Source organism: Morone saxatilis, unplaced genomic scaffold (assembly GCF_004916995.1).
Source record: "Morone saxatilis isolate NCDOM2014 unplaced genomic scaffold, NCSU_SB_2.0 Contig18, whole genome shotgun sequence".
Classification (NCBI taxonomy): Eukaryota; Metazoa; Chordata; class Actinopteri; family Moronidae; genus Morone; species Morone saxatilis.
Window position 1 is genome coordinate 4,122,652 of NW_023339740.1, and position 13,312 is coordinate 4,135,963.

General features: G+C 41.0%; 2 protein-coding genes across 2 annotated transcripts in view; both read right to left on the reverse strand.

Moving 5' to 3' along the window:
• Positions 1-2,135, reverse strand: part of fbxo2 (F-box protein 2) — a 6,599-nt gene extending 4,464 nt beyond the window's left edge. Inside the window, exons 1-2 of the mRNA XM_035661797.1 lie at positions 1,988-2,135; positions 670-729 (exon numbers count right to left, since the gene is read on the reverse strand). Coding sequence (XP_035517690.1) covers positions 670-706 — 37 coding nt within the window. The 5' untranslated portion in view covers positions 707-729; positions 1,988-2,135. The remainder of the gene's footprint in view (positions 1-669; positions 730-1,987) is intronic.
• A 3,023-nt stretch (positions 2,136-5,158) lies between these two features.
• LOC118327852 (integrin alpha-5-like) overlaps positions 5,159-13,312 on the reverse strand; it is a gene marked incomplete at its 5' end in the record, with an annotated part of 38,675 nt that continues 30,521 nt past the window's right edge. Inside the window, 6 exon segments of the mRNA XM_035661341.1 lie at positions 5,159-5,953; positions 6,752-6,874; positions 7,014-7,115; positions 7,918-8,031; positions 11,771-11,848; positions 11,972-12,115. Coding sequence (XP_035517234.1) covers positions 5,870-5,953; positions 6,752-6,874; positions 7,014-7,115; positions 7,918-8,031; positions 11,771-11,848; positions 11,972-12,115 — 645 coding nt within the window.

Genomic DNA, 13,312 nt, shown 5'->3' on the forward strand with positions numbered 1-13,312 from the left:
TTCATCGAATGTAATGCCATTTTAACTACATTTTAATATGGAGGGACTCCTAAAATAGGTTTACATGCTTTAATGTTAAAAAAAACATCAAAGTACAAATGTAGTTAAATCAATGAAGTAGCTAGCTAGCAAAGTTACTTAACTGTGAAGCTAACGTAAACTAACTATTAGCTCGCTAATAGTGTGCTAATATGTTCGTATTAACCTTTAACTTACTGTTCTTTGTGCAACTTTTGTTGACCCACCGCACAGACAAATTAGGTATAAGTGGGTATAGAGGTAAAAAGCTCTATTGTAGCAAGTGACTTAACTTTTGGCTAACATTCTCATGATAAACATGCTGTCATTTTTAATGCAGTGTAGCATGCAGTAGTTACATTCATTTCTGACTTGGTTAGAGTTCAACTGTACATAGAGATGCAGCAGCTCAGTCACTGTGTTCTGTTGTTCACAAGCTGACTCGGGCTCGTGTGAACGTGGATGTTATTTGGGGGCCTAAGTCATTTCTACCCTATTTCCTGCCTATTTGATACTTTGGCCAGTGTAGGCACATAAAAGTGGAAAATTACAGTTTTACAGTAGAAACTGGAAAACTGGGGGGGGCGTAGATCCACCCCTGATCCAGTTACCATAGTTGCAGATCTTCCATAAGAGAAAATATTATCTTACCTTCCCCACAGGGGTTCTTCAGCAGGTTTCTGGACATGATTACAGCTAGATAGAGGAAGCCTGCACAGGAGAAAGAGGAACCAGCAACTTAGATCAATGTCTATCAATGCTGCAGTCGGTCAGGCTGTCCAGATCCCATCCACCCACACCCCTGGCCCTTCATATTAATGTCTCAAACATGTACACACATACAAGGATCATCTTACAATAAAAACAAACTGACAGCTTTAGGATGACGTTTAATAATAAAATAAAATAAATTCTTTAGGATCTGAACAGCGGGGTTGAAGAGCACTGGTGGACTCGATGTTTGAAAAAGAGCCGCAAAAGTGCCCGCTTGGATGCCCCTGTGGTACTTAAAACATGGTAAAGTTCCCCCCAGGGTACCCTTCCAGTGGACAAAATATGCCCTCTAGGGTGCTAATTCTACCCCTGACTAAGCTGTTCCCCCATAACTGCATCACAACGTTCTGCATGCTGGTGCCCATTTTATTTTTCTGTTCTTGCCCCTCCCCCTCATACGCCCTGAGTCCACCACTGTTGGCCAGAGTAATAAAAACAAAAACAGGGAATATGAGGGTGGACCCAGCTAGCCCAACCGGGCCGGGACACCTCCGCAGATTTCAAACCCAAACACTAATACCCTGTCTGCTGACTCACAGCACAATGGGTGCAAAAGCCACCCATCTTTACATGCTGAATAGGAGGTATCACAGAGGATCAACCAGTCATCAGTCAGCAGGAAAACAACCTGGGATAGAATGTTACCATAGAAACCAGTGGCCCAAGGGGCTGTTTTGAGGGTGTCCCGAGAGACACTAACATCGACTTGAAATGATCCTCCTTAGGGAGTGTATAGGGATAATGTTTTTGTTTTTTTACTTTTTCTAACCACGATAACCTAATGTACAGAAACCTGAAAATATTCCTTTATGTTTTAAGGATTTTCATCAGTTTTGTGTCTGTGTGCCTAATGCATGTGTCCTCAGGGTTTGATACATTAGAATAAGTCAGAACACAAACAATAATAACAATTCAAAAGTGTAGAAATAGCAGTTATGGATCTTTGTTAGAGATGTGTCCACGGAGGTCTATTCTATCTACAGATGTTTCTGCAGTAAACACTACTTAGGTTCATATTTGTCCTGCATTTCATGGCTCACTAAGGCTCCGAACTCAAACAGCTGAGTCATCTGCCCTTGCACACTCAAAGTCATAGGCATAAAAGATGCAGTACATGCACACTGATACCATGCTCTACTGAAAATGACGCACTCTGCGCTGTGTAAATACTTAAGACAGCAAATGTATTACTCACAGCCAGGGGAAGGCAAGTGCAGTCTTCTGTTTTGTCTGTCTCCTTCTCTGACTTAAGCTCCTCTGCAGGATAGCGCCCTTGTGACAGTGTGGCTTTTATAGCCTGGGAGCACACACACGTGCAGGGAGAGAAGGAGGGAGGGAGAGAGAGAGGGAGGGAGAGGAGAGGAAGAGGACAGACAGACAGACAACACCCCGTATGCAGGTTGGGAGGGAAAATCCATCCAGACAAACTCAGCAGAAGCACACATGCACACGCTCAGCACAAATGTCACTTAGAGCCGTACATCACAACACCAACAGTGGAAGAAAACATCCAGTACTCTTCTTTAAAGGGTCAGAGTTTATTTTAAGTTAACAAAAGGGACACAAGTACAGGACAGACGTGGGAGTTTTGCGTATCTGTGCATTTTTCCAACCTCTGTGTCATCCACTAGTGCACAGAGAATTTTTCACTTTCACACACTGTGAGTGAAACGCTCACAGTGCAGAGGCCAACTGTAAAGGAGGTGAGCTTTCCAACACTAGCAGGCTGAGGTGGACAAAACACAGAGAGCAAAAAAGAAAGGCCTGACGTTTGACCAGGTCTATTTAAGCCAATACAGATTCTTTAAAATATGCCTGTATCGGCCTTGATATGGCTCCTTACGATTGGCTCTGGACATCTCTAGTGTTTATTTTTAAAACAAAGTACATTCAAAATTAATTAAAAGATTATCATAAAAGATGCAAATTGTACAAAAATACAAATGCAATTTTATCCAAAAACTCATCTCAACACCTTGAACACAATGTCTTGAAGAAAATCACATTGCAGCCTATATCACTAGGGATATTAGAAGGAATAGTTTGTCATATTAGGAAATATGCTTAATTGCTGATGGATTATCTCTCAGTTCCATGATCGGTTCCATGTCGTATTGTTAAATGTAAGGCAAAAGCCAGCAACTGGCTAACTTAGCACAAAGAATGGAAATAGGGATAAACAGTTACTGCTTTAGCCAAGAAGTAGTCCAGCACATAACTGCTATAAAATGGTGAATTGCTATATTAAGTTTTTGTGTGGATTAAACAGCGAGATATAACGTACCACTAAGTGAGCTTTAAAGGTGCTGGTGGGCAGATTTTGTTACCTTTGGACAGAACCAGGCTAGCTCTTTTCCCTTGTTTCCATTCTTTGTGCTAAGCTAGTCAGCTGCTGGCTGAAGCCTTACATTAAACAGACAGATAAGAGTAATATTGATCTACTCTTCTAACTCTGTAAAAAGCGTATTTACCAAAATGTTGAGCTATTCCTTTTAAGTTACAACCAAGTTACAGTTGATTTTGCAAGTGTGTTTTTACAGTAAAGGTCCTTGAGTTACTTTGGAATGTACAGTACACCTGTATTGGCCCTGGGGGAAGAAAATACCTTTAAATCGTGGCCAGGCCCCCCCTAGTGGGGCAGAGAGCGACTGCAGGTCACATTTAGGAGGATCTACTGGCAGTAATGGAATATAATATTCATAGGTATGTTTTCATTAGTGTATAATCACCTGAAAAAATAAGAATTATTGTGTTTTTGTTACCTTAAAAAGAGCTTGTTATATCGACAGAGCGAGCAGGTCCTGTTCTATGGAGGCTGCCATGTTGAACCAACATGTGTCTACTGTTAGGGCCTTTTCACGGCCACCATTGTTTATTCTAGGCTGAGCTGTATTTAAATGATGGCAATCTGCAACTTCACTGCTAGATGCCACTAAATCCTACACCCTGGTCCTTTAAACTTCATTTATTTCTGTTACTTTCCTCGGGTTTCTCTCTGTGAGGGACCGAACTGGCAGACATGAGGAGTCAGAGGTAAATTTTCAGTTTTATTCACCCAAAAAAAATGTATTTACAAATTTACAAAATATACAATAAAGTTCTCAGCCCATAAAAAAACAAACCCTAAACAAACAAAACCTAACTCAGGCTGTGTTAACAAATTGAACAGACTAAACTGACCTTACATACAACTGCATTGATTTGATTTTTTTTTTTTAACATTAAAACATGTAAACCTATTTTGAAACAAATTAGGCCACTCTGACACGGGGGGGATAGACTAAAAGAAAACATTTACAGTAACCACAAATAATGTTAAGACAACGCTGCCCAATGAAACCCCCAGAAGCTGGTAACTCAAAGAAAACTGAATTCATTTAATGAAAAATAACCTCATAACGTTCCCAAAATTAACAAATAAAGTTAACTAATTGTGTGCACCCAAACAGAAAACTACCTGTCAAAAATGGCTAATAAAACTGTGTATTATGAAAGCAAAATGTCTGTGTCCAGTTATTTATTGCGCATTGTACATGATGAACCTGTAGATAATAAACAAATGAAAATAGTAATCGCTGTGTGCCGGCTCAGTGTGTGGCTGCTGGTGCTGGCACTCTCCTTATTCCTCTTGTCTCTGTATGTTTGAGATTGAGAATCTGATGTCTGCTCACATTGAAACTGGCCTCTGTCGAGGTAACTGCAACATTTTTGCATATATAAGACATTAAAACGGGTGAGGTTGAAAACATTTAAAACTGGACACAGTTCATTGTTCATTGTTGAACTTCATTGTTGTCTCTTTTGGTTTAGCAATCAAGTTCTTTGGCTTCAGTAGACTTTAACGGTGTACATACCCATCAGGCACAATATTTACTGTAATATTAAACTATGCCATTTTGCACTGAATTCGCCATTAACCATGTATATAATATGATCTCTAAATGTCCACTCAAGGTCATATTCACCACTTTGCAGGGGCTGTTGTTAACAGGCACCTTCAAATACTAATATTTGTGATGGCACTCCAACATCAGAAGGCTCTGTATACATGTATTACCTGCAGAGGGAGCTAAAGGACCACTAGCACATTAGTAGGAGAGTATTAGAGTTTTTGAATGACTAAATACAGAGAACTGATAAACACAGCTGTAAATTCCATACTACAATGACTCTGATGCTGCTGATTAATTTGTCGAATATTGGAATCATACCAACTTTTAAGAGAGAAAGCTGAATCTACATGATGATACTGATTCATTTTGCATTGGTCATTGCACTTCTCATTTCCAACAGTATCTCCTGTCAGTAGCAATTGGCTCAGCTTTATTTTGTTTACTCACAACTAGCACATCAGTAATGTTTTGGGTGGGTATACAAAATCAGGCTTTATTCTGGGCCACAACACCAATGGGTCATAACACAATGAATACATTACATAAACACCACAACATACACAAAATACCTCCCAATATGGGAGAGGAATAATTCAAGTTAAACATTGCAGTTTCATCAGGATTGTCCTGCAGACAGTACAGTACAACATTCAACAACCAATAGGAAAAACATTGTGCCATAAATAAAGAGTGGTGTATAAATCATACAAAAGCAGGAATTTTAACAAAACACTGGGATTGCAAACATGGCTTAAAATACACCTTTCAGGAACAAAGAAATACTGTAGCATTAGTGCCTTTTGTTGGAGGTGCATTTTTTTCCCTGTATCGATTTGGGCTCAACACACTGGACTACAAGGAGTATTTTCCAATGAAACATTTTTCCACGGGGATGAGCTTCTAAGGAGCAAATCCTTGACTTTCTGCAGAAGCTTCATAAATCTTGCTCTGATTGTACAAATTCATGTCCAAAACAGCAGTGCATACTCAACTGCATTACCCTTGTAGTCTTTCCTGCTTTGGCATTTTAGTGCAGCACCAGATATTGTTTATTCCAGTGATACAGCACCCATAACTGTCTCTTCGTAAATGGGTTGCCTGCTAATCATTAGCAAGTTTCCTTGTTTGTTTGGGAATGTGACAATGATTCCAGTTCTTTGGAACAGCTGCAGTGGAGGCTCCATCTAAGCTTCAGAGGACGCTTGGGGTTTGAGCTGGGCCTTCTCCATGGTTGTACCGTACGGATCTGACCTTTTAAAGAAGCCCATCTGGAGGAAAACATGGGAGAGAGGAAGATCACATGTAAATCAATCTGGCACAAAGTCTAGACCAGTCAATGTTCCCTATCCCTTTCATAGGCTTCAAGCCCCAGACTGAAAGAGAGACAAAAAACTACTTCAAATGACAAAGCAACGTCGTTTGTAGTTATTTTGCATCTCTTTATAGTTGTTTTTTTTGTTTCTTTGTAGTATGTTTGTTTGTCTTTCTTTGTGGATGTTTAGCCTATCTGTCTTTGAGGACAATTTGTGTCTCTTTGTAGGCCTTTTATGTTTCTTTGTAGTTTTGTGTCTCTTTGTTGTTAGTTTGCATCTTTTTATACTTATTTTGTGTCTCTTTGTAGTCATTTTGCATATGTTTCTAATTGTTTGTGCCTCTTTACAGTTATGTGTGTCTTTGTATTTGTGTCTCTTTGCAGTCATTTCGTCCGTCTTTGTATTTGTTGTGAGTATTTTTTTTTGTGGTTGTTATTTGTCTATTTGTGGTCATTTGATTTTTCAGCTAGAATTGTTATCAATCCCTTCAAACAGAGACAGGTTGGCCCGTTCAGTAATCCATCTAAGCCTAATCATTTTACTACATTTTACTAATAATTTTACTACATGTGATGTGTGATTTAACATACTGTATCTGTCAAAAACTGTGTCATTGTGTCCCTGTAGTAACACTAACTAACCCCCATTTAAACTGCACCTGAGGTGTCCTGATATTTTAACACACATTAGCCAGTCAGAAACTGTTGTTTTCTGTGCTACCTGTATAAGCAGAGTTATTTATTAGCTTGGTACCTTGTATAGTAGATATACAAGCAGGGAGAGTAATAGCAACCCAGCTAGAACAGCCAGGATGATGATCCACACTGGAACAGAGAACAGACTGTCCGGCTTGTTCCACACCACAGCTGTCACCACCTGAACAACCGGAAAGCACAGTGTTCGGATGATCCTCCAAAGATTCGTACCACCTTTCACTAACACTCACATGGAAATAAGCTGACATTTGCAAGCTCATTGCATTGTAAATATCCAATAAGAAATCAGATGAAGTTACCTTTTTGGATCCCGATGGCTTGAATTTGGGGGGAATAGAATAAGGCATCCTGTCCACCTTGTAGTGAGCAGAGCACTCCAGAACATACTGCTTATAGGCCCTCTGTGGACAAGCAAAAGACAGTTGTATGAACAAGCATTTTAATAAGGGCTGGACTGATAGGCTGGAAGGCTGCTAGTACCTGACATTCTGTGGCAAGAGTTTACCTGTAATCACCCAAACAAACCTCAAAAGTACAAATATTCACTGATTCCCCCCAAATTCTGAATCACTTTGAGACATTAAAACACAAATCGGACATTCAAGTTAATTCAGACTGATATTTACCCCAACATAAGTGCAGATAAATTCCACAAAAGAGTAGAATTTATCATTAATATCTATTTATTAAACAGCATTATATTCAAACATCCCATACTGTTTACTACATACCAATTCTACACAGATTTTGAGTATGCAGTGTGTTCCTGCTGACAGATTTGTTGCCCACAGCTAGGAGGAAAAATGTTGATGGTGGTGAGAAGGCTGCAGGAAGATGCTGGTAAACAAATGAAGTCTTTGCAAACCATTGTGTCCTCGTTAACTGGGACATGCTGTATCGTTTGCTGTTATTATGAACTGAAAGTACATTAATGTCTTATATTATAACTGCAAATATACTATGAAAAGTAGTATGTAATGTAGTTTATACTGTATAGAATTAGCATATAGAATGGATTTGCAACACACATCTGTAATTGTTGTTTGGTGACCTGCCCAACAGGGGGCAGCATGAGAACACAGATAGTATGACTTCATGTCGGTTTTCTCATCCGGTCTGCGTTTCCCTCTTGACTTGAGTTTCCCGTACTAACAGATTACATATGACCAACACAGTGCAGAGCAGTGTGTCCTGTAGTCCCACCTCGATGAAGGTTTCAGCCCAGAGTCTGGAGCGCACAGTCAGGATAACGTTGGCTCCTCTCTCCAGCAGCCCAACATCACACTGCAGCTGCCAGCACTCCACTGTAGAGCAGGTCTGAGGAGGGACAGAGCCACAGTCAAACACACAGCAAGCAGGAAATTAAGCATTCAGCGATATTGGCCAACAATTCCCCACCAAAATGACTTGGTGCAGCTTCTTCTGCAGGAATCAAAAAGCACTAAAAGCACTATACAGACCTATCTATTTAAAAAGATGAATCAATACTGCATCTTCATTATTAAAAATGTATCTTGCATACAAAGAACCCAGTGTAGTGTTCGTTTTAAAAAAAAGTACATACTTGGCAGATGTTGGAGCAGGGGTCTCCAACCTTCTTGAGAGTGAGGGTTACCTAAAGGGAGGGTTACCTAAAGGGAGGACTACTCCCTCTACTTGATGAACATCCATGTAAAATCGATGATTTCAATAGAATAACATAGCGGTGTGTATTTTGACTTTCCATCATTTTCATATAGAGGGTTGAACCAATTTGGGGTGTGGAAGTTATTTTGTCCCTGGTTGTGGTACTGACACTGAAGGACCTTGTACTACTGATATGAACTGAGAGTCATTTTACTCAGCTTGCCTGATCAAAGTCAACCAATGAACTGATAGATCATGAAAATATAATGGTGCTATCGGAGAAGGAAGCATGGTTTCACAATGTAATGTAACAGAACATGTAATAAAGCCTAATCCTGATATAAAACTCATTACTGTATTTAAAGGTTTTGATACAATGAAACCCATTTGTACCCTTCCTTGAACGGCCATTTCAATGCACAACTTTTCCGCGCCGTGTGCAGGGCTTTTATATTGCAGTGTTTCTACTTTCAGGATTTGAATACGTCCTACACACAGATCGACACAGATGCTTCTCCCTCCAGCTCGTATGTGTCGTCAGTGTCATCGTTGTCTGACGTTTTTTACTAAAGTGCCTTTGCGTGCTCACTTCATATTTGTCTGATATTTGGCTACGAAGCTCCCTTTCAACTTTCAACTTAATCTTTGTCCTTGGAGGGGCGAGCTAGAAGTCACTGGTGTCCAACATACACAGTGTACTAAACTACAGTAGCATCAACATTACAAGGCAAATTAAATATGACCATATAAATACACGAAGAGGCGTAAAATGAAGATCATAGTGCCCAGGCCTGTTCAACACTTCTGCCATCATAACACAATCCCCATTACCAACGGAATAGACATCATAATCGTCATCATATGATCACAACCCTTTCTACACGACACACCCAGCAAAGTGAGTAGCTTTAGGACGCACTAACTCTTCCCTTGGCCTGCATTTAGAAGAGAAATGGCTGTTGGTTATGGAACAACAGCAAGCAGCTCAGTTATTGCCTGAGTGTGTCCTGACAGACAGACAGCACTTCTCCCCAGACTCAGTAGCAGTTTTACAGGGGTACATATGTTGCCTGGGAGGAGCACTGACAGTATGGGGAGGAGGCACTGCCTTAAAGATTAAAGTCAGGGAAAGGAATTCTCCTGTGTGCAGTAAACACCGTGCATCCACATTACTGTGCATGAAACTCATTGTAACATGATTGCTTGCAGAGTGCAAGCCATCTGGCAATTTTTAGGCGAGTAAACCCACTCAGAGGTGGGTACACACTGAGTCACACCCACACCTCTGCACCAGGCGGGAGTAAAATGTCCCTCAGACAGCAAATGTGGGGGAGTTTTTTCTTCATGTTTAAAAAAAGTTCAGCTGACATATTGTTCAGTATCAGTCTCCACTATCAGCAGCCTTGTGGTTCACAACCTTTTCCTTTAAGGGACCCATTTTCTATAATTGTGTAAACTGACAACCCCTGAGTGAGTGACATATTTTATGGATATTTCATATTATATTCAGTGCATAACAATAACAGTAAATAACAGCTGATAAACTGTACAATGAACCCAAATACTGAACACAATAACTGCAGATTATTCCCTGAATATTGCATCAGAGATGAATTTTCTTGATAGTTTTAGGAACTTTTAATACAATTCTTTCACCAATTACAATCAAGAAGCAACTAACTTTTACTCAATTTAAGTTATTACACGTGGTGTTCTGAACAAAACTCTAGTGTCTCTCTAGCACACAGGAAGTGGTCAGTAGTAAGCGCTAATTCATGTGGTGTATTGTGCACCACACCCTCCAGAAATCAGCCATTGTGGGCAGCACTGACATCTCTTCCTAGGGCTTTCTGTGCTGGTGTTTGAGCTTCTGTAGGTGGTGCTCATTTTGTTGCTTCTTCAGCCATGGTGGATATCACTAGCATGTTTTGCAAGTTCTTTCCACTTTCTTCATTCTACTAAAAATGCTGAGCAAATCTGAGATGTGGGCATTGATTTAAAGATCTGGAGCCACGCTAGGATCTCACTCCATTAACACATGAAACAAATGTTGGAGGCATGGAGGTTTGGAAACATCTTCAGCATGCGGTTAGATTCTCCAATTTACAGATGGTTCATTTGAATACCAGAAGAGATTAGCTGGCAAACATTACAGTAAGTGACGCAAGCCGCAAAAAAGCAACCCAGTAAATCACAAACCTAATTAACTTCATCTCACAAACAATTATAGCGAGCAGCAGGAGATGTTCACCAGGGCTCATTACTGTGTATCTATTTCCTCTGTTAAAAGAACTAATTTTATTATAATTTAAATCTTTCTCGAATTCAGAGGCCAGAGCGCCCTCCTCCTACAATCTGATTGGACGATGTACTGTATGAGCAAAGCTCACTCAGGGGTAAAAAGAATAGAAAAATGGCACAGTACACTTCAGTAAAGAGCCACACACTAATGAAAACACACTCCCATAAGAAACCCAATGGGACTGAACACCCAACGCAAGAGCCATGGACTTTATTTAAGCGCCTCTGTTGTGGTGTGTTTAGAGTGAACAGCTCGACAGGCTCGCGTCACCATGATTCCCTCCACATGCTGAGTCAAGCAGGAAAGAGAGGGAGAAAAACAAACACCTCCTGGGGGTCTCTATGGGACACATGGCATCAACTGCTCTGTCCTGATGAGGAACAAATGTGCTCAACAAGTTAAAAAAGTCAAAAATGTGTTATTTTGTCTTCTTAACTTGCTAGGTCTGCCATCAAGTGAAAAACTGCAGTTTTTGAGTTCCGGGAAAACACATTTTTGCCTTTGACAGTTGTCCAGTTTCTGGACACACAAATATGAAACTGATATCAGTCTTCTCTCATTTAATTTACACTAAAGGTTAGGTATGTAGTTTAGAGGGGGTTGAGCTCAAGGTGTATGGCATTAAAGGAGAACTAAAAATTGTATAAACCTTTTGTGTCTCCAGAGGGAGCTGCATGTAAATTGACTCAAGTCAGGGTCAGTTGTTTTTAAATGAAACAAATCTGGTGGTGTGGATTTAGAAAGAAGTGAGTTTACTAGACCTCTGTAGCCCGCTTCTCATCTCTGCTAGCGGCTAGCAGCTCAAGGCTACATTAGCTGCTACTAGCATAACCATGGATGTAGTAAAGGAGAACTAAATACAACATTGGAGGTGTTCATTCTTACGGAAGCTGCTAACTAACTTGCGCTTCCAATCTGACATAGTTTGGCCACTATGTCAGATTGGCTTTAGCATAACACACACGATTCTCCTACTGAACTGTCAGTGGTTGACTTGCATTGTGGGTAATGTATGTGACGTGGTTTTGACAAGGAAGCAGAATGTGTGACAGTGTTATAGGAGTGCAGAGCTAAATCAGTGGAGTACTCTTTAATTAACTTTAATGTAGTCAATAGAAAATGTCTCACCAGGTTTCCTTGTTCAGCCAGAAGGTGCTCAGTGCTGGATTTCAGTGACGTGGGACCCTCTGCTGCTGGAGGCTGGAGCTGCATACATAAAGACATTTACAGAGTCATTAACAAACACAATCAAATGTTCAAGGCCAAGAATAGACCAAGGGTAATGGCCTCACCATGCCAACCAGGCTGTTTGTGTGTGTGTGTGCTCACCTTGAAGGTGTGTTTAGAGGAGCAGCTGAGTGGCCCCTCAGTGAGCACTTCCACAGGGTGAAGCAGCTCGTGGTCCTGAGCTCTAAGAGGACATCTTACCTCTAATGTCGACTGGCTGACCACACTGGGACCATTATTCACCAACTGAAAGAGAGAGATAGTTTGAGCTCAGCTTTTGCAAACACCTGAAGCACAAAGGGCTTTATTGGGTGAAATAAAACTTAATGAAGGACCGATGCATTGCGTGTTTGATGCAGATTTTATATAGATACCAATTTGATTACAAAATATGGATCTCTCGTGTTTACGCCCTTGGGTTACGCGTGGTAGGGACAAGTATTGATGGCACGCGATCTACATGATCTTCCCTTTTTCTTTATAAAGTCCTCGCACCCCTTTTGGCGATCATATACAGATAACAGCGCAACTACAGTAAGCATCTCAAAAGACCAGAACATGTAACCGGACTGCGGTGAATGTTGGGTTAACGTATGTTATCCATCGCGTATTTAAGACGTTACACGCCTTCCTAACTATGGCCAGAAACTATGTTTAATTACGTGTTGTGGTTCTTCCAGGATGTCAGTGCGGCGCTGTGACTGTGCTTAGAATTTCTCAGCGGTGTTTGTGTGAGATAGACCCCATACAGTTGTTTGAAGAGCGTTAAGGAGGCACCGGCTCTGATCCTGCTTCTCGCTATCCGCTTTGGTCTGGACGCTTCATGTTAGCCTGACAACGTGGGCGACGTGTGAAGGTGAGACGGCTGGGCAGGAGCAGCTTGAGCTAGGTTTTGTTATTTTGAGCACTTGGCTCGACATCCACCAGGTAGTACCCCCTCGCTCATGCGCTTGTCTCCTCTTCGTTTCATAAGAGTGCGGCTGAAACAGCTAACGATCGTCTAGAACACCTTTAATTTAACACGACTGAAGACAGAACAGAATGGGAAGGCAGAAGAACTGTAAAAATCAAAATCTCAAGGTGAGGTGAGGCGGTACCCCCATAAGACTTGCTCGAACTCGGGCCAGTTTCCCTCCCTCAAGCGCTCCTTATAAAACTCAATTATTAGAGGAGAGAGAGAGACAGACGTGACTTCTGCTCTCGGGGCGAGACACCTGCAGCAGGAAACAACAGACGCTTACGGCAGGAAACCCCATATTAGTTACTATACATGGTTATGCTAATGGATGTGAGTCAGGAAGAGAGCCTCACATGCAGATGCATCAGCCATAGCAGCACCTCCAGCTCATAGAACGACTGCTCGGATTATAGCATCTTACTACACAGAACAGGTAGGAGTAGCATGTTAAATATTGGCTTACGAAAAGTAAACTTTTTGTCAAG